This window comes from Phoxinus phoxinus, assembly GCF_949152265.1.
Source record: "Phoxinus phoxinus genome assembly, chromosome: 5".
NCBI lineage: Eukaryota > Metazoa > Chordata > Actinopteri > Cypriniformes > Leuciscidae > Phoxinus > Phoxinus phoxinus.
The window spans coordinates 9,997,148-10,022,469 of NC_136880.1; the positions used below are offsets into that span (position 1 = coordinate 9,997,148).

Genomic DNA, 25,322 nt, shown 5'->3' on the forward strand with positions numbered 1-25,322 from the left:
CCCAAGTTATCGCTAGCTAGCTAACTAGGCTACCAGTATCCTAGCTGAATTGCACAAAATCTGAAGTAGATTTTATATATATAAAAAAAAACTTAATGTATCCATATATCCTTACCTTGATCTTCGTGTTTGCGTTTCAAAGCCATGTCCAACATCATTTTCCCACGAAAATAGGCCATTCTTTATTCTAGATAAAAAACAACCACTGCAACAATTTTTATTTTCACTTTATTTAAGTTAGTGGGTGTGTCAAAAGTGCTTCAATACATTTGTGCATAACACCGTAACTTCAGCGCGGCAAAAATCTTAACGTTGGTAAAACAAAGGCAGAGTGCCTTAACTCCAGCGTAACTGAATTCCAGAGTTCTAGAGTGCAGCGGAACAAAGCCAAAAGACTGTAACTGATGTTAAGGGTTTCTGCCTTTGCTTTCCCTCTGCTTTTGGAAGTTAAGGCAAAAACAACATCCTATTTTCAGCAGAAAATAACAAAAATGACTTAAGATATTTTTCCACATGATAAAACTGATGTCCATTGTTCCAAAAAAGGCAATAACTCATTTTGACCAAAATTGAAGTTAAGGTCTTTTGCCTTTGCACGGCAGTATAGCCTCTCTACTTGGCCATACTGGTAGTGTGCCAAGCATGAAATACTGGTAGTTAGCCCAAGTTATACATATCCGGCTGACTGTGGCCTTTGACAGATTAAACCTTACAGCTAAATCTGCAGAAATAAGTCCCTGCCTCATACGGCAGAGAAACAAGAAAAACTGGTCTAAGAGACAAATGTCGTGAGCTTGAAAGCCAGTGGTTACAGTCTGTTCTGTTTTATTATGTCTCTGCATTTGACTCCATCTTACCAGAGACTGTGCTGTAGGTTGAAGAGACAGGTAGAGTGCTTTGAGGGTCTCATAATCTTTAAATCCAGTGTAAAACATGATCATCTTGGGCTCACATTGAATGTCTTTAACATCAACCCTGAGCGATGGCATCACGTTGCGGAAGACCGGCCAGCTTGGTGGGCTGCGCTGACAGACTCTGTCCTGCTATGCTTACACCAGCTCTTGCACAGAAAGATGGCATGTTAGACACCGTTTTAGATCGGGGCTTGCGCTGTAAAAGGCCTTGATGGATGTAGTGTCAGTAGACATAGGTTATATATAAAACTAGAAATTGTAATGCGCAAGCATGCAAAACAATTCCTGTGTACATGTGAATAGTTTCTCGAGGGCACAAAAAAGTTTATCATATACAGTACTGTGCAAAAGTCTTAGGCATGGCATTTTCACCCGAAAAAGTGGATTTAAGCCGGTATCACCTGTGTCCCATCATGACAGTTTCACAGCATCCCTCCACCACCCCATCACCTCACTCTTGGCTGGTTTTCTATCCCAGTCAAAAGGGGGATAAATTACTATATCTGATTTCATGTATGTGTGAACTTGTGAATGCAGAGCATTTATTTTTAATTCATTAAATGTTCTATTATAGAAAACTAAACAGGGGAAATAGTCTGGAAATGCAAATATTTTTTCCATACTCTGCTTTCTTTTTTCCATACTTTTCCAGACCTGGAAATTACTAAAATCAAATTCCATACTTTTCCAAACCCTGTAGGAACCCTGTCAAAAGAATCCTGAAAAAATAATAATATATATATTAAATTAAAATATAAAAATTACTATTATATAAAAATATATGTTCAATACTAATAATAATAATATTTAAAAAATAAGATAATAAATGCTTCTTTTGAGCAGCATATTATTACTGAAGGATCATGTGATCATATATATATATATATATTGCTTGTGTAAGAAAAGAAGAAAAGAAAAGCTGACTCAACACATATGAGTGATTTTTTTTGCATCTCAGAAATTACGCTGTCACAGAATAATCATGCAACCACTGTATTATGTACTATTGTAAATCGTTGTAAAGGTTTAGTTTTTTGGGGTTTAAAATTATTTTTAAATCCTTTTCTGTTCAAAGAAAATGTATCACATTGTCGACTTCCTGGACACGGGAGACACAGAGGTTGTTCCAACCTCGTGGGTTAAGGATGGTCGAAGCCTCTGGCCTCCATATAAAGTAAGGGAGAAATGCAACAGGGTAGTGATGAGAGGTGACCCTCCTGATGAATCCTGGCCAAGTTACAACATCAGGATAAGGGCAACAAAAAGTATGATTAAATTATGATTTAAGTATTAATCACAACTGCATTAACTTCAAGAATAAATATATTAGAATTTGATGCGTGGAAACATTAAAACTAATCTAAAATGAATTTATTTTTTCAGATACATTTAGTGAGGCTTGGCTGTTGCTCCCCAGAGCACTGCAGACAGCAGATCTGCAAACAGAGGATGACGAGGACCACCGTCCAGCATATAAAAAGAGGAAGAGAAGGTATATCACTCATTGTGTGGTAAAATGTAATTTTCTTTTCTTTTTGTATTTTGCTTTAACATAAATGTGAGTTTCTTTTGTTTGCCAAATTACACAACAAATGTTGTTATGTATATGGCTATATACTACACTAATGCAAATTACTTATCTGGCAATTCAGTCAGTCTTGTTGCTGTTTCTCTTTAAGGTCATTTGTTTGTTCTATGGGTGTAACGGTACACATATTCGTACGCAGAATTTTTTGGTACTGGTCTCTTGATTCGGTACGCAAAGTGTAATACAGCATTTTATCTCAGTTTAAACATTAATGGGAGACTTAGAACTTAGTGTGGTTTGGGAAATTTCTGCTGGCAGGGTTAATTCTTCATCATCCTATGCTAGACAACACATCCTGTGATGTGACTTTTTTTTGTGGATCGCGATATCGATGCTAAAATGTTGTATCGTGCTCTAATCATAATTGCTATATTGACTTAACTTCTTTTGTTTAAAAGAGTCACATCCAGACTGTTTGACTCGGAGAGTGAAGACGACATCCCTAATGAGCAACCCAGAGGGAAAACCGACAGGGCTCCATTAACTTTAGCCCCTGCACCAGCTATTGCTCCTCCAGCTGTCATCTCTCCTCCAGCTGCTACCAGACCAGCAGTTTCTCCTGGTGTCCACAAACTGACCTCTACCATGGCACCCCCCTGAGAACCAGCCCAGGATGAATAATCAGCCAATGTGTGATCGTAAGTGTTTTCAGCAATAACTACAGCAGAATTCATTAAACTACTTGGCTTTATATATTATATATTATAATATTGGCTTTTATTTCTGGTACAGCTAAAAGTTTTGGACTGATATTTGCTTTTGTTTAATTATGACTTCTAAAACCAGTTGCGTACAACAGTGATTATTTATTTGTGTTAGGGAGTGAACATTTATTCAAACAAGCTTTTATTATTTTATATATCAAACTAATTTAGATAACTTTGCATCAAGAATATCAAATATTGTTCAAATTTGATTTATTTATTTATATTTGATTTATTTATATTGTAATATTCAAATATATGTGCCCTCTTCATGTCTATTGCATTAATGCAAACAGTATAGCGTCACACAGTAGCTGCATTTACATGGACCCTTATAATCCGATTGACGCCTCAATCGGACTAAAAACCCTTCATGTAAACACAATTACAATTGTCCTTCCTAGAAGACATTACATTGCAGAAGGCAGTAAAAATTAAGAAATAGCAAACATATCAAAGCGGCTAAACACCAACAAGCCTCTAAACACAAACGCAATAACTTTATCATTTTAGAGCTGCAATTTTATTTTATCTAGACAAACCTCATTCTTTACTTGGCTGGGGGGGCAAAAAAAAAAAAAGCATGGTAGGACACCGTCCACCATTATTATCACTCTTTCCCTGTCCGTCATAATCAACGATATTTAATTTATTCACCATCACTACATTCTTATGTTTTCGCTTTAGGGCACCCACCATATTTGTGACCAGACCATTTGTCAATATTGTCTTTCAGGTCACCTATTTTGGACTGGCAGGGGGGCTGACTGTGAAAGAGAGTGTGTGGAGAATCATGACAAACCAGCTGGCAAAGCAGATTAATTGGCGTGGATTAAATGGGAAATATGGCTTTGAACAACTTGCCATCAAAGATGTTGTCCTCAGTAAGTTTTATTTGTATTCGTTTCATAGTGTTACTTAATTTTCAGTATTATAGTAAAAACATTGACACTTTCTTGCCTATAGTTGGATGAGAAGATGGATAGTGAGGCTGTGATAAAATTTTTAGTGAACTTCATTCGGAGTTTTCATGTCAGAATCATTATCATTTTTACTGACATTTTCCATATCACATTTGAAATGACTGTATAACACCATAAAGTGCTTCCCATCTGGTCTTAAGTTAGGAAAACCAGCTTTAAGTTTAAACGGGCAAACTTATGTCACATATCCACACAGAATCACAAAGAATCTATCCAACAGAATCGCAATACTGCCAGTGCTCTGGATGGAGAAATGAAAAAATGTATAAAAAGATGGCTGCAGCTGGCATCTGATAGGGATGGGGGAAGAAGAGAGCGGGCTCTGAAACAAACTAATTCTTCCTAAGGTATGTGTCGAAGGTTGTTACCATTTACTATTGAGATCTTTGACTAACCATGTGTCATTGAGTGTCCCCTCTTAATCTCTTTCTTTCTGTCATTCTGTACCTCTTTTAGGATATGCTTGAGGTGAGCCTGAGAGTTCATACCATTTCTCTGTTTTAATGCATTTGTTCTTGCAATTTTTATTATTATTTTATGTTTATCTTGTAAAAATGTTTAAATAAATTCTCATATTTCTGAAATTTACATGGTGTCATTTTCATTTGGGGCATGACCTCTCTTGGCAGGATTAAAATAATGATATTTTTTGCAGTGAAGTCAAGTAGACTGTATATTTTATGAATTTTGAGATGTTAATATTTGTTGTATGTTGAATTCATGTTTATATAAAATAAAACACGTCAGACCGTGACGTCATATCACGACCAGTACCAGCAAAGATGATTTTGTGACTGTCAAATAGTTTAGAGCACAACACCTACAGTACAAAAGTGTGACACTTAAAGCCTCTATACTTAGGCTAGTATTAAGTTTAGAATACTATATTTCTTTATAAGAAAATGTAAGTCTTTAATAATACATTTTAGTAGTTTTTGGTTACAATAACTTACCTTTAAATCATAATACATGTTATTTTAGAAAGCTAATATTACTAAGTGGTGAGGGTGAATGATAATTCATAACTTGTTTATGCTGCTTGATAATGGTTTCTGTTATGCTTCTTTATCTTAATATTAAGATAGAGCATTATTTAATTTAGTAGTTTTTCTGTATTATCTAAAACGTTATGTTTGATTTATCTTGTTCGATTGTGATTTGGTTTGGGTAGTTACTGGGAGTTGGTTTTGATAAGCCTAGGGCTTCTACCAATCCCTTTTCGAACTGGTTGATTATTATGCTAAATGTTTTGTTGTTTTTGTTTTATTTTATTGATGGATATTTCATCTGTGTTGCTGTTTTTTTATTTTATTTTTTATTTTAATTGTTCAAAATAAAGTTTTAATTTCATCTCATCATTTGCACTCAGCGAGCGGAGATCGCGCTGCAACACCCAGCAGCACAGAATCTGTAATCACTGCCCCGCGACTTTATATAAATGAATAAAATGTGCAATCTCTGACAGCGTCTTATGATTCAGCCTCAATTATCGCCCCTCAAGAACAACTACAGCGCTTTACAACTATAAGACAGGAAGAGCTAAATAAACTTATCACTGCATCTAAACCAACAACATGTTTATTAGATCCAATACCCACTAAACTACTGAAAGAAGTGTTACCTGTAGTGGAAGAGCCTCTTCTCAATATTATTAACTCGTCTCTATCTTTAGGTCACGTTCCAAAAACGTTCAAGCTGGCAGTTATAAAACCTCTTATTAAGAAACCACAATTAGATCCAAATAACCTAGCAAACTACAGACCCATCTCAAATCTTCCATTTATGTCTAAAATACTAGAAAAAGTTGTGTCCGCTCAACTGTGCTCTTTCTTGCAAGAAAACGATATCTATGAAAAGTTTCAGTCTGGATTCAGGCCACATCATAGCACAGAAACTGCACTCGTTAAAATTACAAATGATTTACTTTTAGCTTCTGACCAAGGGTGTATCTCAATACTAGTTTTACTCGATCTTAGTGCTGCGTTTGACACTATAGATCATAAAATACTCTTAGATCGACTTCAAAATTACACTGGTGTTCAGGGACAGGCATTAAACTGGTTTAGATCGTACCTATCAGACCGTTACCATTTTGTCCATTTAAATGAAGATAACGTCAGTAAACTATGGATTGCCGCAAGGATCTGTGTTAGGCCCTGTGCTATTCTCAATTTATATGCTGCCACTTGGTAATATTATAAGAAAACATGGAATAAGTTTCCACTGTTATGCTGATGACACTCAATTATATATTTCATCACGACCAGATGATAACACTAAATTATCTAAAATGACAGAGTGTGTTAAAGATATAAAATATTGGATGACGTGTAATTTTCTTCTATTAAATTCAGATAAAACGGAGGTATTACTGATTGGTCCAAAAAACTGCCCACAAAACCTCTTACAATACAACCTTAATCTAGATGGACGTCCTGTTACTTTATCCCCTACAGTAAAATACCTGGGTGTCATACTAGACCGCAACTTGTCTTTTGAAAATTATATTTCAAATGTCACAAGAACAGCCTTTTTCCACCTTAGAAACATTGCTAAGCTACGTAACATGCTCTCAGTTTCTGATGCAGAAAAGTTAGTTCATGCATTCATGACCTCGAGACTAGATTACTGTAATGCTTTATTAGCTGGTTGTCCTGCATCCTCCGTAAACAAGCTACAATTAGTCCAAAACGCAGCTGCTAGAGTTCTTACTAGGTCAAGAAAATATGATCATATAACCCCAATTTTATCATCTCTACACTGGTTACCTATTAAGTTCCGTATCAATTACAAAGTATTGTTACTGACTTATAAAGCCCTAAATGGTTTAGCTCCTGTGTATTTAAGGGATCTTCTATCGCCCTACAATCCATCGCGCTCTTTAAGATCGCTAAATTCGAGGCTTCTGGTCGTACCGAGGATAACTAAGTCCACTAAAGGAGGGAGGGCGTTTTCACATCTAGCTCCTAAACTCTGGAATAGCCTTCCTGATACTGTCCGAGGCTCAGACTCGCTCTCCCAGTTTAAAACTAGACTAAAGACGCATCTCTTTAGCCAAGCATTCACATAATGCATCGTACCTTTTTTACTACAGTTAAATCAGATCAAATGCATTCATATTATGAACAGCAGCTACGCTAATTATTTCGAGATAACTCAAATAGAGTTCGTCAGCTCCAGTTATGTATCCAGCCTCTCATGGAGACTTCAGATGCCCCAACGCCTGTGATGAGACGACTCGACGCCTGTGAAGAGACGACCCAACGCCGGCGATATGTTATGCCCTAAATTTATGATTAACTAACTGTATTTTTGAGAAAGAGAACTAATGACATTTTCGGACATGCCCATTGACTCCAATGTTAAATGGGTCCATGGCCAATTCTATTATAGTCAAAAACTCGAGAGAGGAACCATTGTCAAAAAAATGTTGTCCACCACTCTTGTTCATCCAAAACAAACTACAATATAGACTCTAAGTGTTAAATACCGGAATTATCCTTTAAAAATGTCTTGAGGGTGTACACCCAGTTTCTCCCATGTGCACAACCAAATATACTGTTTACAGCATCATATGTGACTAATTTTGCAGCATACTGTTCATATATAATTTCCAAGTTTGTTACAAACTATAAACTACTGTCTACTACTGTTTTTTTGTAAAGGCTATGTTGAAGCACATTTGTGTGGTCTTTTATAAGGTTGATGGAAAAATATATATTTTTTCCTGTATAGTTGTTTCTTCTATGCATAGTCATCAATTGAATAGTCTTGTATAATGTCATCATCATTTGTGCCCCCAAATGGAATTGCAATATATTTACCTTAATAATATAATTTTCATATTTATATATAATTGTGTTTGAGGCATTCACCTAATAACAGTAAAAACAATAACAATATTTGCATTTAACCCTCTGGGGACCAAGGTGTTTTTCGGGCCCTTGGATGTTTTGAAATGCCCTGACATTTGTGCTTTTTTCAGTTATTTATAAACATGTTAATGGCAAAGGTGTAAATTCACTCTATATAGCACAAACAGGGCTACCATAATGTGTGAGCAACATGTATGTACATGTTTGTATTTTTAAGAGAATAATGTTTGTGCGTGGTTATTGAAAAAAATAAAAATGAAAGTTGCTGAAATAGACCACAAAACGCATACTAAATATATGTTCCGGAGACTTTTGACTAATGGATGCTGTCGCTTTGAGTTCTGGCTTCAAAATGATGTGAAAAACATCCTGCCTAATCGTTCACATAAAACAATACAATGATTTAAACTTTGTAAGACCGTTTTTTTGTAAGACCGAGGATTATGCATGGGTGTGGTGATGGCCCATCAATATTAATGAGATTCAGACCCAGGGTGTGACAGACACACCCCCAATGGCCCATCATGAGGCAAGCCTAAACAAAGAGCTTTGAATCTTTTTTGTTTTTCAATTTTTCAGTTTTATTGTAATTCCTCTATGTGGAGGAACTAAATAGATTCATCAAGAGAGCTAGTAAATTCAATTTAAGAGGAACTGAAGTCTTTCAGAAACCCGAGTTTAGAACAAAATTAAAGGAAAGATGTGTCTCAATACAAGGTGTCAGTCTGTGGAACAATCTAAATAGTGAAATTAAAACTTCAACATCGTTTTTTGTTTTTAAGAAGACTTTAAAAGCATTACTAATAGAAAAATATAATGCATCAATTTAGCAGGAAATGTGATATTTGATTTATGTCTTTGTATATGTGTTGTAAAGTAGATGTGTGTTGTAAGCGCACCTCTTTGGAATTGTAATTTAACTTATGTTGATAAGGGGCAGATATTATAAGTTTATCTTCTTTCTGCTCCTTTTCATTTCTTTTTCAAAAGAATGAAATAAAAATATAAATGAAAATGAAAAATGAACTAAATGTTCAACTGAAGACACAAGTGAACATTACATGCCTGGCATTTGGTGTGTCCTTTTTACCAAGCTGTCCTTTGCAAAGCACACAAATCTTGTGACCAACTGTGCAAAAAGGAATATTTCGCAAAACTATCCAAAAAAGGAACAAAGCAATTCGTCAAATGTCATTCATAATACGGGTTAGACTGCATGGCACGGAGCCGCGGACGAGAACACTTGCATTTTCCTATCAACAGTGAAACAACTTAAAATAGCCTACTCTTATCATTTCTGGTCATACAGAAAATAATAATACATTATTCGCAACTACTTGTATTTGTGTAAACTCACAATAACAAGAAAGCGTTGTGCTTTTGTAAAATAAAATAAAACAATCAGGCGCGCTTTCATGATCTCCGTGAACTGGAGCGCGAGAACAGAAACAAAATATAGCCTATGTAGCTAAAGCTTGAAATGTCCACTTTAAAACGAACAAATTCGAATCAAAAGCTAATACATTCTGATTATGTAATGCGTATGAAAGGAGTATTTCTCTCTAAAAGCGCATCTGCTTAACAGCGGAGATGGAGATGTTTTTAGCCGACTTAGAAAACAATAGTTTATTAATAATATTAATGGCTCTTCTCATTCAGCACTGCGGGAAAAATATCAATTCCAGGTTCTAATTTGGCCTTAGAAAACCAGTAAAATCGACATGTTTTCCATATTAATTTGTGAAAATATCTGTAAAATATCTGTAATAATAGTGGGTAAAATATGTAGCCTACTTACTCTTTCTGATTTCTGAATCTGTTGCTAAGCGCACACCGAGTTGCAGGCGTAGGTAGTGATGAAGCTCCATTCCTTTTAAAAAAGTTGAAGAATATTGTGTCGTGCCATCTTCCCAACGCGCAGGTGACTGAATGATGAAACTTAAAGCATTTGCTTGGGGGCGTTTACCTGTTTTGCATAGATGGCTTAACACATTATCTTGTGAATAGCGCGCTCCGTCAGTAGGCGTGAACGAATTAAAGTCAATGAGCTTGTAATGAGCTCGACTGGAATCGCTCTCTTTTCATACAGATTACAGAAGCTGAGAATATTTGTTTTTTATATAAATTACTTCATTTGAAAGATGCGATCTCAAGCTTTATGCCCGTGGGTATGTTTGCCTGTTTGACTGAATTTTCGCGGAGTTACAGATCATTTTCGAACGCGTTTCAAATTGGAGTTCATTGACAGAGAGAGTGCAGAACTCGCATCATGTTAATTTTTCTTTATTTGGCAAAAAGCAAAACACTTTATTTTTATTGTGAGTATACAGAAAAAAAATAGAAACTGAACAGGATCGATTGATGTATAACACGAAAATGAAAGATCAAAATTAACAGAGCATTTTGAGTTTATTTTGCATTGCTAAAAAAAAACACAAGCAAAACGCGCGGGCGCGTTCTTGGTCCCCAGAGGGTTAACTGTGGATAAAAAAAGTGCTTTTACACAGACTTTCTTGGCATATAAGCCACTTAAAGTCGGCATGAAATCAAAATTGACCCTATTTACTTTGTTAGCGGATATTACTAGTCTTGTGGTGAACAATTAATCCGTGCAAGTTAATACACGGAAAAAAATTGTTTGCCGAAGTTATGTTTAATCAAAGTTTGAAAAGTTACTTCCGGGTCTGGAATGGCGTTCTTTTCTGATGACATAGGCTTGACAACTTGGGTTGGTTAAACGCTTAACCACTCCCCTCGAACCGTTACTCTGCTATGGGCGAGAGATGGAGAGGAGGAGCGCTGAAGTAAAACCCTGCCCTCTGTTCAATATTCCGTTTCACTCGGAAATGCGTCACAACACTTGAGAAAAGTCGTTTGCAACTTCCGGTTCACGCGGACTTTAAGACAGCTTATTTGACAATTTGGTAAATAAAATAAAACAACAGTACAGTGTATTTTACTTACCTTAGTGTTACAGCAAGGCGTTGTTGTGGCTCAACTGGAACACGGTATGATGTGGTCTGCTTCCTCAGGTCCTTCCCAACATAGGACAGCACATTTTCCATATCAGTGGAGGACATACGGAAATAATTTAAAAAACGTGCTCAGGAAAAGTTCCTGCACTAGGTTGTGATAGGCCCCTTGCTCTGCTCTTCTTTGATTTATTGGATGCACCCACATCCTCGTCTTCCTCCCCTGTAATAAATGAAGGCCACTACTCTCTTCCTCCTCCAGAGCTCTCGTTTGAACCTCGGACCTAAATGGGGGAAATAATGAATGCGATATTTCGTATTCAATAATCTCATTTGTAATCTTTTTGGTCATTAATAATCTCAGGTGTTCATTATTTTTTTTGTATAGTATTAAAATTGTTTCATTTGAGTTTGAATATAATTTTCCTTCCATCCATAATAAAGCGACGGGATGGATATGAATTTCCCTATGAACAAGATCGAATAAACTGATTGTCATATGAAGAAATTACACTGGTTATGAGTACACATTATTTTTAGTTAAAAATAGGTCACTGTGCCACAATGGATAATTTACCTCAGATTTTGAAAGCATATAATATAGCGTTCAAACTGAATTCTATGCAAACATACAACTGTACTTCATAACAAAATTAGTCAATGAGTATATTTTGTTAATGTTTTGATTTTTAATAATGTTATTTCTTGATTTGATTATGTCCTTACCCATTTCCAATGCGAGTGCGGGCCAGCAGTGCGCTTTCACAGAGAGACTCCGCCCACACGCTGTTCTGAATGGCTGTGATTTTTGATTGACGTGTGGCGTCTCACAGTCGCGTCGCGTCTAGTGTGGACAGACACACTTGCTGTCGCTGAAATTTTATCGCGTCGCGTGTAGTTAGGACACGGTGTAATAATGCTAGGAATTTAAAGCAAAAATTATATACAAGTTTTGTTCCAAATTTGGAATTGATGTCACAAATATTGTAGATTCTGTGAGACTTTTAGCTGCGGTAACAACAAAGGTCACTAGGTGTAATTTTTTCCTCCGTTGGGGATTCCCATGCTCCATTGGTGACACTTCTTTACTACTTGATCGAACAACACCACAACACACAAAATTTGATTATTATTATTTTTTAATTCATGCATTTTTGGGCAGCTTGTTTAGGGTGGTTTGTGTGAAGCCAAACCTGTTGTTCCTGATGGTCCCACAAGCAGAGATGTTTCTCTGGAGGAGGTCCCTGAAGAGCATCGGGCTGGTGTAAAAGTTGTCCACATATAATTTGTAGCCTGATCCCAAGACTTTTTCATCCACCAGAGCCATGACCGATTCGTAGCTCAGACCTTTGTTTTGCTGGCTCTGAGCTACTATGGATTTCCCTTCGTATATGAACAAATCCCATGTATAGGCATTTAGGGAGTCTGCAAGGACAAAAAGCTTGTACCCTCACTTTGTAGGTTTCGCTTTCATGTATTCCTTCAGACAAATCCTTGCCTTTGATGCCACCATTCTTTCATCAATGACAATTTTCTGATGTGGGTGATAAAAACTTTTACATCCTTTACAAATCTGCTCATATAATGGTTTGACTTTGCACAGACGGTCAAACGCAGGGGTTCCTTTATTTTTTGCATTCTCAGTCTACCTTAGTATCGCTGAGGTGGAGGGCTGAGGATACGGCCTGAAATTTCCTGCAGGACATCACAGATGCAGGAAACCTAATGCCATACAGTCTGGACCCATTCCAGTAGTCTGAAACTGATGGCACCAAACCCTTCAGGGAGATTTCCTGCCTTGGCCTTCTTGCTGTCTCCAGGTGCTCAGCAGCATAAATGTTCAAATTCCGAATGATGGTCTGACAAACCGAGGATGAAAAAAAAAGTTGAAACAACTGAAGAGGACTGTAGGACTCTGTTTCAATAATTTGAGGTCTAGGTGTTCGAGCTGGTCTGAATTTTATCACTGGTGGTGAAACATCAGGCTCTTCTTGGGTGCACCATTCATCATCGGTGCTAGTGGAAACACCACTAGAGCTAGATGAAGATCTTTCTCTGCCATGACCATTCTCTCTCCCTCTACTGCTGCTTCTCCCTCTTCCTCCTCTCCGTCTGTCACTGCTTCTCCCTCTTCCTCTACCACTGCTTCTCCTTCTTCCTTTGTCACTGCTTTCCCCTCTTTCTCTCAGTCTGTCACTGCTTCTCAGTCTTCCTCTGTCTCGGTTTCTCCCTCTTCCTCTCCGTCTGTCACTGTTTCTCCCTCTTCCTCTCAGTCTGTCACTGCTTCTCAGTCTTCCTCTGTCTCTGCTTCTCCCTCTTCCTCTCCATCTGTCACTGCTTCTCTCTCTTCCTCTGTCATTGCTTTCCCCTCTTTCTCTCAGTCTGCCACTGCTTCTCCCTCTTTTTTTGTATTTGCTTCTGGCTCCTTCTCTTTCTCCAAAACTACTAGAAGCAGTAGTTGGAAATTATGCCACAGAGGTTGATGGTTGGCAGTCTTCATCAAAAGAATCATCTTGCCTATCACTACATGTTATGACCAGGCACACTGGCCACAACATAAAGTGACCGCAAAGTCAGTTGGACTCGTTTATCTAAGGGATTTATTAAACCATTAAGTAAATTACAGACAAAACAGAAAATGGGAAATTAACTACAACAAGACAAAACGTTGCAGGAAGCTCAATAACAGGCGTGGTGGCCGGAACACAACTCTTCTCTTCACGGAGTGCCTCAACTTTTAAAGGGTGTCTCTCCGCCCACTCGTTACCGATCACACCTGCACACAATAACCAATGAAAACATACTGCCAAACAATAGTAGAGGTAACAGAGCCACCACAGGTAGTGGAGGGACGTAACACACCCCCACACCAAAATGGTGACTCCAGTCTCCACAATCATAATATAAATAACAAAACACATAATGCCACACAAACACCCCACCAATAGAGATGCGTGTGACAATTTCAAAACTTTTTTTTTTTAACAATACTGTATTTTAAATGACAAAACACACAAACAAGTAAAGAAAATTGAGTTATGACAATACAGTTATCAAGTAACTGTAATCATAGGAATATTGGTCTAAGGTACTCTAGATAAGGCATCTGCCAAGACGTTATCAGTACCATGGATATGCTTAACCTCGATGTTAAAAGGTTGTAAGATCAAACTCCACCGCATCAGACACTGATTGGCATTTCTCATGCAGCTTAGGAATTTCAGAGGGTCATGATCACTATAAACGATCGTTCTATCTGAAGCACCCAGATATACTTCAAAGTGTTGGACTGCAAGAACAAGGGCCAGCGTCTCTTTTTCGATGGTGGAGTACCACCGTTGATGTTGATTAAACTTCTTGGAGAAGTAGCAAACGGGGTGATGGACATTCAACCCCATCTTGAAGTAGGACAGCACCAGCACCTTGATCACTCGCGTCAACCATTAAAAAAAAAGGTGTCGCAAAGTCAGGTGCAGCCAAGACAGGAGCTGAAATAAGTAATGCCTTCGCATTCTCAAAGGCACTCTGACACTGGTCAGACCACTGATATACCACCTTTGGACTGAGTAAATTAGTCAGTGGAGTTACTACACATGAAAAATTTCTGCAAAAACCACGGTAGTAGCCAACCATACCAAGAAATCTGCGCAACTCACGACGATCGGCAGGGGGAGGAAAACTACAGATAGCAGACACTTTGGCATCCAAAGGACGCACCTGGCCACCTCCTACTATTCTACCCAAATAAGTGACTGTTGCTTTGCAAATCTCGCATTTAGCCAAATTGATTGTCAAATTGGCTGCGGACAGTCGACAAAATAGCTCCCGGATCTGCTGAACATGTTCTGGCCATGACGCACTATAAAGGACCACATCGTCCAAATAGGCCTCACAGCCAGACAACACTGTATTTATTAATCGCTGGAAAGTTGCGGGAGCATTACGCATTCCAAAAGCCATAACGTGGTAATTCAGGAAGTCATCTGGGGTAACAAATGCAGATATTTCTCTTGCACGACTGGTAAGGGGAATCTGCCAATAGCCTTTCAGCAAGTCAAACTTACTAAGAAAAACTGCAGAACCCACCTGATCAATACAATCATCCATCCTGGGCAATGGGTGACAGTCAGGTCTAGTAACTGCGTTAACACGCCGATAATCAGTACAAAACCAAAACGTACCATCAGGCTTTGCCACCAAGAGACATGGAGAACTCCATGCACTCATGCTAGGTTCCGCAATGTTATTTAAAAGCATGTACTGTACTTCCTTCTTCAACACAGCACGTTTCAAAGGATTGACCCTGTACGGATGTTGCTTTATCGGTTTTGTTGTTCCGACATCAATGTCATGCTCGATGACATGAGTTTGTTTTGGGACATCACTAAACAACTCTTGAAATTGATGTACAACGTCCAAAATGTCAACCTTCTCAGAGTCTGTAAGGTGTGGGAGGTGATCAGCTAAAACTGAGAGCATTTCAGTGTTGTTAAGTCGACCCTCAATTAGAGCACGAGATGGATTGTTTTCAATTTCATCACCATCTTCCACCACAACAGACAACAGCACAGATTTATCACTCGTCGACCTCGACGAATCCGAGAGCGGTTATGCAGATCTGCTACTTTTCCGTGCGATATGGCCAGGATGTGACGTCTTTTTGTAGTCAATTTGTAGTCCATGATGATTATTTAAAAAATCAGCTTCAATATCAGATTAAATTAGTTTGTCTGCAATTCGCTCCGTGCACAATATGGCGACCGTTGACGTTCGAACCCTGAGTGTGCGGGCCAGTACTTCCGGTGATATGACAGCGAGAGCGGGAGACAGTGAGAGCAAGAGAAAACAGCGACCGAGTTCCATTACCAGAGAGATAAATTTTCACAATGAGTGTTTTTAGGATTCAAGAGAGGCGACTTGCCTTTCGGAGGGTGACAGTCTCAACACTTCATTGTTGTGTGCCGTTATATGTACCGTTTCGTTACGTTACAACAAAGTCAGCTTTCATGCATTCCCCGTTGACGCTGCGATACGGGCTGAGTGGATGCAGAAGATCCGGAGGGATGACTTCTACCTGACCACATTTTTAAAGGCATATAATTTTCAGTGTATTTCACATGTGCGTTTCTATGCTTTCTATTACTGCAAGATGAGTACGATGAGTAAAGTGCATCTGTTTCATAAATCATTATCTGTCTGGTGTTTATAAGCAGCGCATACAGTATTTTACTATGTGTAAAATATACACAAACTTATAGTAATTTTTTGTGGTAACGTTCCCTACAGTTAAAAATGTAAATGTAAAATATGTGATGATAATATTGATTAAGTGAAAATATATGCGCAGAATTGAGAAAATAGTATTTATGGAGATAAATTAGCCTATCACAGGGCAAACGTGTGAATGTTCACGGGGTATTTTATTTAACGACTCTAACCGTAGTTGTAACTGTATTTACAGTAGGCATAATTGTCATTGCGTATGCAGCATGAGTCCAATACAATCTTCTGTTCGTGAACAGTTGTATTTCATTCACTAATCTGACTATGCATCCATGCATTTAATTACCATTGGCTCGTGTGATAGTAATATGGATCTTAGTAGTATTTTAAGTGGCATAATTGATTCTATAAACAACTATAAGGGCGTTTTCACACCTGAAAGTCCGCACCAAGGTCCGAACCAAGTTCATGTTTTGATACATTTTATACATTCGGTAAGTTTTGGTTTGGTTTCACACTGCAATTATGCGAGCGCACTAAAGAACTTTACATGACATGCTGGCGTGTTGTCGTCATCATCTATGTGCGCTGCATCTCGACATTGATTGGTTTGTAAACGGACATGCATCTGACGTCAGTGTGTTGTCAAATCGGCGGGTAACTTTGACAACAATGAATGAACAGACGCATATTGTTGAAACTATATTGTTATTATTATGGTATTACTACCTGCAGCACCAACTATACGCGAGGCTAGTTCAAATTCGCCAAATGAACGTCCTCGCTGTGCGAACATTTGATCGTCGCCGGCAGGAAAGGAGGAGAAGACTGCAAGCGTTTTTCCAGTTGACTTCTTATGTCGTCAGACCATATTTCAAATAAAAACCTTGATTCCTCCTCTCCCCATGTGCTGCCACGGCTCATTTTTCCTACTATCTTTGTCTTGTTCGGCTACGCGGGAACCACCGGAACTTCCTGTAAATGGTCCGAAAGTCCGAACCTTACAGAAAATGCTTTCACACTATAACAAACCAAACCTTTGTTCAGTTTGATCCGGACCTCTTTTCATCGGACCAACTTTCGTCTGTTTGGTCCGGACCGTGGTCCGAGGGAGGTTTCACACCTGCAATTTTGATTCGGACCAAACTGAAAAGTCCGAAAGTCCGGACCAAACAAGGTAGGTGTGAAAGGGCCCTAAGAGGTAATTTTCGGCTTTCTCCGGCTCCCTGCACCGGGCGTAATGTGAAACCGGAAGTGTCTAACCGCACACTCGCTATTCAGAAATCAAACATGGCGGCCGCGTGCAACTAGTCCATTATAGTGTCTGCTGTCATTTTAAATGTGAACTAAATGTAAACATGCTAGGATTTAAATAAATAAAAACACACATGGAAAATACATAGACCTAGGCCTACAACTTTCAAGATCATTCAGGCTAGGTCTTTTAGATGTTGAAAATGAGTCGCATTGTAATTAATATACTTTTTCAGACATTGTTTTGATATAAATTTCACATCAATTTGACTTCTTATTCCCTGACATCAAATCAACATCGATTTAATGTCAATGATATTGACCTGAGATGTAGGGACCGGAAAAAAACATGTCAGATTGATACCTTTGTTGGGCCTCGTTACAACCACAAGGAAATAAATACAAAATATAATGAAATTATGCATATTCATGCATGTCATACATGGTTGTCAAAATCTTGACTATTTGCTGATGTCAAATTGACGTCAAGGTGCCCGCTGGAAACATTGTCTTGTCCCCAGTGTTCATCAACTTCAGCCTCCAGACATCTAGCCTCATACACAAGCCTGTTTATTTTAAACTTCAGGTCCGTTCTGTTCCTCCTCTGTCTAAAATTAATGACTTCAAGCATGAAACTTTTGACAATTTATTTTGTCATAATACAATTGTTTTTACAATGTGTACAGTATCCTCATACAAATACACATTCAAACAATGAAAACATTATTAACTTGACAATTTTTGTCAAAACATTTCTACAATGTTTATGTTACTGTTATAAAAACACATACTGTATAACAGTTTTTAGTATCCATAGACACACTGGATACAATGTAAATTCAACATAAGAATCAGTTTCCAATCTTTCCATGAACAGTCACTTAGAAATGACTACACAATCAAACCTTCAGAATTCTGTCATCTTTCCATGAACAGTCAATCAGAACTGACTACACAATCAAACCTTCAGAATTCTTCTGAAGTTAAAATAAATTTTGACCATAACTGCTTTCAAATGGGCAGTGTAAAACCAAACATTTTAAATAAAACACCTACCAATGATAGGGGGAAAAAAAAGTATTTTCACCTTCAAGAAATAGTTTACCCAAAAATGAAACTTCTCTCATAATTGTCATAAAATGTATCTAAACCAAATTTAAATAAAGTTAAATACGTGAATAGCTTAAGGATGTGTAAACAACGTAAGAAATGTAAATTTTTGGGTAAACTATTTAACTTACCCTAGATAAAACAAAGGTTTAGTAAACAGTAGTACAGTTAACTTTGTATAAAAAGCTTTATACAGTCTAACATCTTCAAAAAATTTGCCATCAGCAGAACATTGTAGCTGGGTCAAAGGAAAAAAAAAGTTTACTCCGCTTCGAAGAGAGTTCCTGTGCCCTTCGGCTCATCTGCTTACTCCTGCAGCTTTGAAGAGAGGTTCTGCACCCTTCGGCTCATCTGCTTACTCTCTATGTCCATGATTATTTTTTGGAAGGCCTCAAAGGTATATTTGAGTCCTTCAGGAAATTTTAAGTTCAGTGCATAAATGAATCCAAACATTATGGCACAAGCACATGCAACAGAGGGCAACTCATTTAGCACTTCCACACCGTCAATGACAATGGAAATATCCAGTGCACGACTAAGAGCATCACCTTCTCGGATCACAAAAAATGCCATGGTGGTCTTTTCAAATTCTTTCTCCGCTTCCTCCCTCTGGTCAGCCTAAAAACATACAAGAACACAGAGTAAATGAGGGACTGTGGGGGAAAAAAAAACTTAATCTGAAACTGTATTACAAAATTTAGTTAGCTTTCCTACTGTGGAGGTCAATGTAGAGCACAAATGTCTGTTGCTAACTTTCATTAAAATACCTTAATTTTTTTCAGCGTAAAAATACAATTTGTACGGTTTGTTACAAGAGTAGAGTAAGTGATGACAAAAAAAATCATCTTTGGCTTTGAAAATGCTTTTAAACACTTGTACAATCAAACGCTCCCATGTGTTTACCATTGTAGACAATTGCAGACATATTTGCTGAGTTCAGTACCAAAATGGCCAATCAGAGGCAATTATCAATGTACTCAACAGTGTTCAAAATGCATTTTTGGGTGAACCAACCCCTTTTAAAGGAGTAGTTCACATTCAAAGTTCTGTCATCATTTACACGCCCTCTTGTCATTTCAAACCTGTATGAATTACTGTCCACTGCAGAATTTTTAACAATGTTGGTAACAAAACAGCACAGAGCCCTCAGTTGAATTGCTCTTAACAACATTCTTCAAAATATATTCTTGAGTTCTGTCGAAGAAAGTCACACATGCTGATGTGTAAATTATAACACAATTACTTGAATTACTTTTAAAGCGATACGTCACTACCAAATCAACATTTCCCCACGTTTTACTCAACCTCAAGGCTTGAGTTAAGACCAAAAAGCCGCATCGAGCAGTTCTTTGATCGATGGATGCACTATTTGAAGCTTAAAAAAGTTAACAATTCACTCCCATTCTACCGCTTGGAAGTAAAATGATACATAGGATTATACCTTTGCCTGTTTTGTTCTTCAAGAATATAACCATATTCAGTTAGGATGCCTTGAGGGTGAGTAAAACAAAAGTGTTGATTTGGTAATGAAATATGACTTTAAGGCAAACATGGTTGGAGAAAATGTCAGTAGTTTGCATTGTACATTACCTGATATTCTTTGATCAGACAGCTTGTCTCTTCACCAAGGAACATGATCAGGCACTTCAGCAGGCTCTCTCTTTTGAGGTTTATGTCCAGACTCTTCAAAATGTTCAAGATATATTGTTTTTATTATACCAAAAGACTACTAAATTGATTGCCATAAGCCCTTATGTTCACATGCAACCAATACCTGATCCATAACTTTAATAGTGTCCTTAGTTTTTTGACGGAGGACTCCACCTTTGCTCCTAATAATAATAATAATAATAATAGCCTAGTTATAAAAATACATAAAGTGGGGAGAAAAAGTATCTGATACACTGCAGATTTTGCAGGTTTTCCCACTTACAAAGCATATAGAGGTCTGTAATTTTTATCATATGTACACTACAACTGTGAGAGACGTAATCTAAAAAAAAAAAAAACAGAACGTGATGTTCTGGATTTTTGTTTTAGATTACGTCTCTCACAGTTGTAGTGTACCTATGATAAAAATTACAGACCTCTATATGCTTTGTAAGTGGGAAAACCTGCAAAATCGGCAGTGTATCATATACTTTTTCTCCCCACTGTATACACACAAAGCATTAAACAACAAAAGGTATAATTATGGCATCCAAGACATTTTCAAAAACACTACATACTAAAATCCCATGGTAAAAACTATGGTAAATTCAGGATTAGTCACTTACATTTCAACATTTTTCAATAAAATAAATGTTTTTACCTCCTCTAGTTGAAACAGGGCTGGCCATCTTTCTTGCAGTTCTTGAATACTAGGTTGGTTTTCCACAATCTCTTTTCTGCGTAAGGCAAACGTCTTTGTCATTTTTTGTCTGATTGTCAATGCATTGTTTCTTTTCTTCACTTCCTTTAAAAGTGCCAGACGCTCAATTTCAAGATTTGCTGATGTCTCTCCAGCAGGTAGGGATGGGATATGATTGGCCTCACCACGCTTAGGTCTTTTAACATTTTTTTGCTGGAAAAGCATGGTCTGGGGCTTTGGTTTTAAGAGAATTTACCAAATACTCAGGGCATCCAAGACCTTGTAACTGTGTGCGTAGGTTTCCCATCTTCATTTTAAGCCTCTGTGTCCACCCATAGCACCCATTGAAGGATCCTTTTTCTGCTAAGCAAGGGTGTTTCTTGACAAGTGCCTCTGAAACTTCACAGAAGTTTGCACTGCTGGGATACGATTTAAACTTGTATATCTCATTACAAACCTTCTCCAGAATATCAGACTTCATCTTTGGAGTAACAGTCAGTCTTGTCCCGTTAGCCTTAAAAATAGCATTTCCTCTCTCTAATTGGAGTTCAGTGTCATAAGAAAAGCATGGAATATTAAATTCTTTTGGCCACTGTTGATTTCGTGTAGAAACTGTTTCTGAGCCAGGGGGTGAGAGGATGATTGTATCATCAGTGTCGCCAGAGGCAACAAAGGACAGAGCATCATCATTAGAATGGGTCCCATCATCTGTTTGACAGTGAATGAGTCTTCGTCTGGCAATGGGATAATCTTTAGAGTGCCAAGACTCTGAAGTTCTCCAGTATTCGTCAAATTTACAAATACATCCCCAAAATCTTTGTCCTGATACTGTAGTCTGAATCTATAATTTAATCCAAAAGCTTCTCTCACTTTTTCAATGAGCTCATCCACTGATTCGGGAATCCCATCAGGCAGAAGCAACTTTCTTGAATCATCTTGACTCACAATCACCAAAAGCTTGGCAGATCTTCTTCCTGACATGCTAACAGATTGTGAAAAAAAATAAAAAAATAAGATTAGATACATTACAAGTAATAGATAATTGCTAGACATTTACACTTTTCTTAGAATTTATAAACAATTCTAACCTCAAACATGTATATATCTCTTTAGAGTCACCATGCGTCTCCCCCCAATTGTGTACTGAACAAGTGGATATGGGTCTGTAAGGTCATGGTGCTCTAAAAGTTCAATTTTCTTGTCAGATGACTGGACCAAGACATAGGCTCTATAATGTTCAGTATACCATGCATCAAGTCTTCTGACAATGAACAGTGGTTTGTCCTGCAAAACAATAATTTGCGCAATTTCGCCAAACTCTGTAAGTCCTGAACATTTTCCATGAGCAATGACCATACTTTCTCTGTAGGTGAAGACTTTAAATGTTACTTCCTTGGCCAAGCATACAACACCCAGTTTTGGCTGTTTCTGTTGTACAGTCCGTGATATGTCTTCATTCAGAACATCAATGGGAAGATTAGAAACATGTGATACTTCCAATCTTGGTGCAAGAGAGCTGCACTGATACAGATGATATGCCATATGAAACTGATGTCTTTGTGACAACGACAGGAGCACATTCTTGAAGCAGTTGGTGTGACGCACAACTCTTTTAAAGAAGCTATGCTTAGCCTCGAATCGCATTGTCCACAGAGCAACCAGAGGGCCAAATTTCTCAATTAGCTCAGGATAATGCTCCAAGTAATGGTGTTTGGGCAAAAGTTTAGTCTCTGGAAAAACCTCTTTGAATCTGATTCTATGCTCCGATATCTTGAAGGCCAGATATGCTATAGAAGCTTTAGTGTGTGAAGGAGCGACAACAAGATCTACAATATCTTTCAAATCATTTAGAAGTTGCCACGCAGGTTCATTGGCAGGCACTCTGTCTCCAATCAAAAAAGGAAAAAATCTCAACAGGCTCCAATTTTCATGGGCATTACCCCCTACTGTTCTTCTTGCTAAAAATGTGAGAGGAACAGTGTGTGGACGATTTGTCTTGTCATTCCATTTGAATGGAAAGTTCTGAATTGCTTTATTCAGGTGTTCCAAGTTGAAATACTTTTTAGATGAAAAGACTGTCAAGGACAAAGCTATCTCAAAAGGGACAATACCCTCAAAGAGATCATGCATGACATCAGCCCGGGAATCCTGTGCAGACATTGAAGTTTGATAATTTCTCTGAAAACACACACCCCCCTTTCACACCAAAATGGTGAGGCAAGTCATTGTCTTTCATAAACTGAAGATGAGCAGAATGTAGTTCTTCAGTTCTGATGCAGAATGTTTCAGATCCAACTTCTTGAGTCTGGTATTCTTCTCTCTCTGCAGACATATTTTCCAGAGAAATTTTCCACGAATCCAGCAATACTATGAGCACCAAGATTGTCAGCAACAATACATTGAACTGTGCCCTCCAAAGTCTTTCCCAGTTTTTCAATGAAAAGTCCATGTCTCTCCAACGTGACTAGGTCATCAATCAACGGTTCCAGCACTTTGTCATACCCAAAACGCTTAACATCACTGCTTTTAATTAAAGCAGCTAAATGTATAGCAGACAGGGATGACTGACATCCTTCTTGTAAATTGCCTAATATCCAATAAACTCCCAAAACTTTGTGTTTTTTCTTGGACGTGCCAAGGGGGTTGCATATCTCAAAATCATCAACGTACAAAATTAAAGAGATAGCAGGTTCAGAAAGCAGTTCATTTCTTTGGAAGTTGAGTGAATAAAAAAAACTGGTATATTTACATGCATCTCCTTTATACGCTGATTTTAAATGAAGTGTATTATCAAGTATTGGCTGGCAACTCAGAAGTTGCTGCAGGGATTGTAGAATTGGAACATACTGAAATGTCCTTCCATCACTCCGATCAAGCACATACTCTACAGGCTTGACTACTGAAAAATGGGCTTTGTAGTATGCCTTCCGTTTCCATGTAGTGGAAAGTGGACCTTGCTCTCTGATTGCTGTTTGAATTGGATGTGACTGGCAAAGAAAGGTGGCTAACTCATCTACAACAACTTTATCAACCTGCAAATTATGCTCCTGCAGTACCTGGTGAATAGTTTGATTAACAACTGGAAATGAAACTGTACTAATTAAATACTGCAACTCCTGCAAAAGATCATCAATGGCCACACCAGGTACAAGAAAAACGTGCTCTAACTTTAATAGGACTGAGGCTAATTTGTGCTCTATAGCTTTGGGCAAGTCTTAAGTATTTTCTGTTATTACACCAGAGGATGTAGGTTTATCAAGTGAGACATTTTCGTCTGATTCAATGTCATCTTCTGCAGAAAAAATAGGCACTGGTCTTTCACTGACAACAATGCCAGGCTTTAGGTCTTCTTCAGAGAATGATTTGTGTTTTCTTGCCTTGTGCTTTTTAAACGATCCATAAATATTGGTTTTGTATGAGCACCCACCAAAAACACAAGGAACAGTTTCATTATTTTTCAAGTGCTGCCCAATGTGATGGAAGTAGTCTGTAAACGATGATGTGTGTTTGTATTCACAAAGCAAGCATTTATAAGTCGTCAATGCATCTTTTTGAGGGGGATGCTGAGGATGCCTCCTTGACACATGGCTCTTCAGAGAACTCCAAGTTTTAAATGAACAAGGACAGTCTGAATAAACACAAGGATAAGGATGACGACGTCCAAAATTCCTATGATCAAGCTTAAAATGCTTGAGAAGCTCAGAACGCTTGGCTTTGGAGACACCACAATCTTTGCATTTCCACATCGAGTTACTTGCCAACGAGAATGGTGAGGTAGAGCAGGCGAGAAGAAAGATAAATTACAAAACTGACCCTCCAAAGCAATAATTAAAGGTGCAAATTACTTACGTTTTACCAAGTGACTGGATTATTGAAAACCTGTCCTAATTGTTGTTCAGCAGTACTCCATCCTACAAAAGACAAAGAGAAGTTAAAATAAGTGTGTAGGCACGACACTAAAGACATGTGTTTGGGCCTTGATGTAAAACTAACGATATGTGTTACCATTAATCATAAATGAGAGACCATACAAGCAGAGCAAATACCTTGCGAACGCAAGCTACATAATAAATCAATAAAAATCATCAAAATAATAAAGCTTCATAACATTATGTCCACAAAGTGTCTGAAGCATGCATGTAGGCTACTTTATTCATGGCGCCGTACAGTATCGTACTCCAGCATACCCAAAACAGTCTTTATACTATGTTTCAATAACAATTATGGCTGCACGATTTGGGGAAAATATCTAATTGCGATTATTCTGGTTAAAATTCAGATTTAAATGTTTTTTTGTTTTTTTAACAAATAAAAAGGTTGTGTATAACATTTTGTTTATATTAATATGA

General features: G+C 37.8%; 1 protein-coding gene across 2 annotated transcripts; it reads left to right on the forward strand.

The window, feature by feature from the left end:
* Window positions 1–1,955: 1,955 nt before the first annotated feature.
* Window positions 1,956–4,704, forward strand: LOC306999607 (uncharacterized protein). 2 transcript variants are annotated; one of them, XM_079614433.1, is made up of 6 exons: window positions 1,956–2,179; window positions 2,298–2,406; window positions 2,901–3,140; window positions 3,943–4,090; window positions 4,410–4,536; window positions 4,646–4,704. In XM_079614433.1, exons 1-3 carry the CDS (start codon window positions 1,993–1,995, stop codon window positions 3,100–3,102), a joined length of 498 nt encoding a protein of 165 aa, XP_079470559.1. In that variant the 5' UTR covers window positions 1,956–1,992; the 3' UTR covers window positions 3,103–3,140; window positions 3,943–4,090; window positions 4,410–4,536; window positions 4,646–4,704. The 2 variants fall into 2 exon arrangements, with proteins under 2 accessions (XP_079470559.1, XP_079470560.1); XM_079614434.1 differs by having other exon boundaries at window positions 2,901–3,132.
* The last annotated feature ends 20,618 nt before the right edge of the window (window positions 4,705–25,322 follow it).

Excerpts from the sequence above, each read along its gene's own strand:
- LOC306999607 (XM_079614433.1), top strand. The coding sequence starts at position 1,993 with ATGTATCACATTGTCGACTTCCTGGACACGGGAGACACAGAGGTTGTT. Across the intron at positions 2,180-2,297 it reads CAGGATAAGGGCAACAAAAA|ATACATTTAGTGAGGCTTGG; the intron begins GTATGATTAAAT and ends TTATTTTTTCAG. Across the intron at positions 2,407-2,900 it reads TATAAAAAGAGGAAGAGAAG|AGTCACATCCAGACTGTTTG; the intron begins GTATATCACTCA and ends TTTGTTTAAAAG.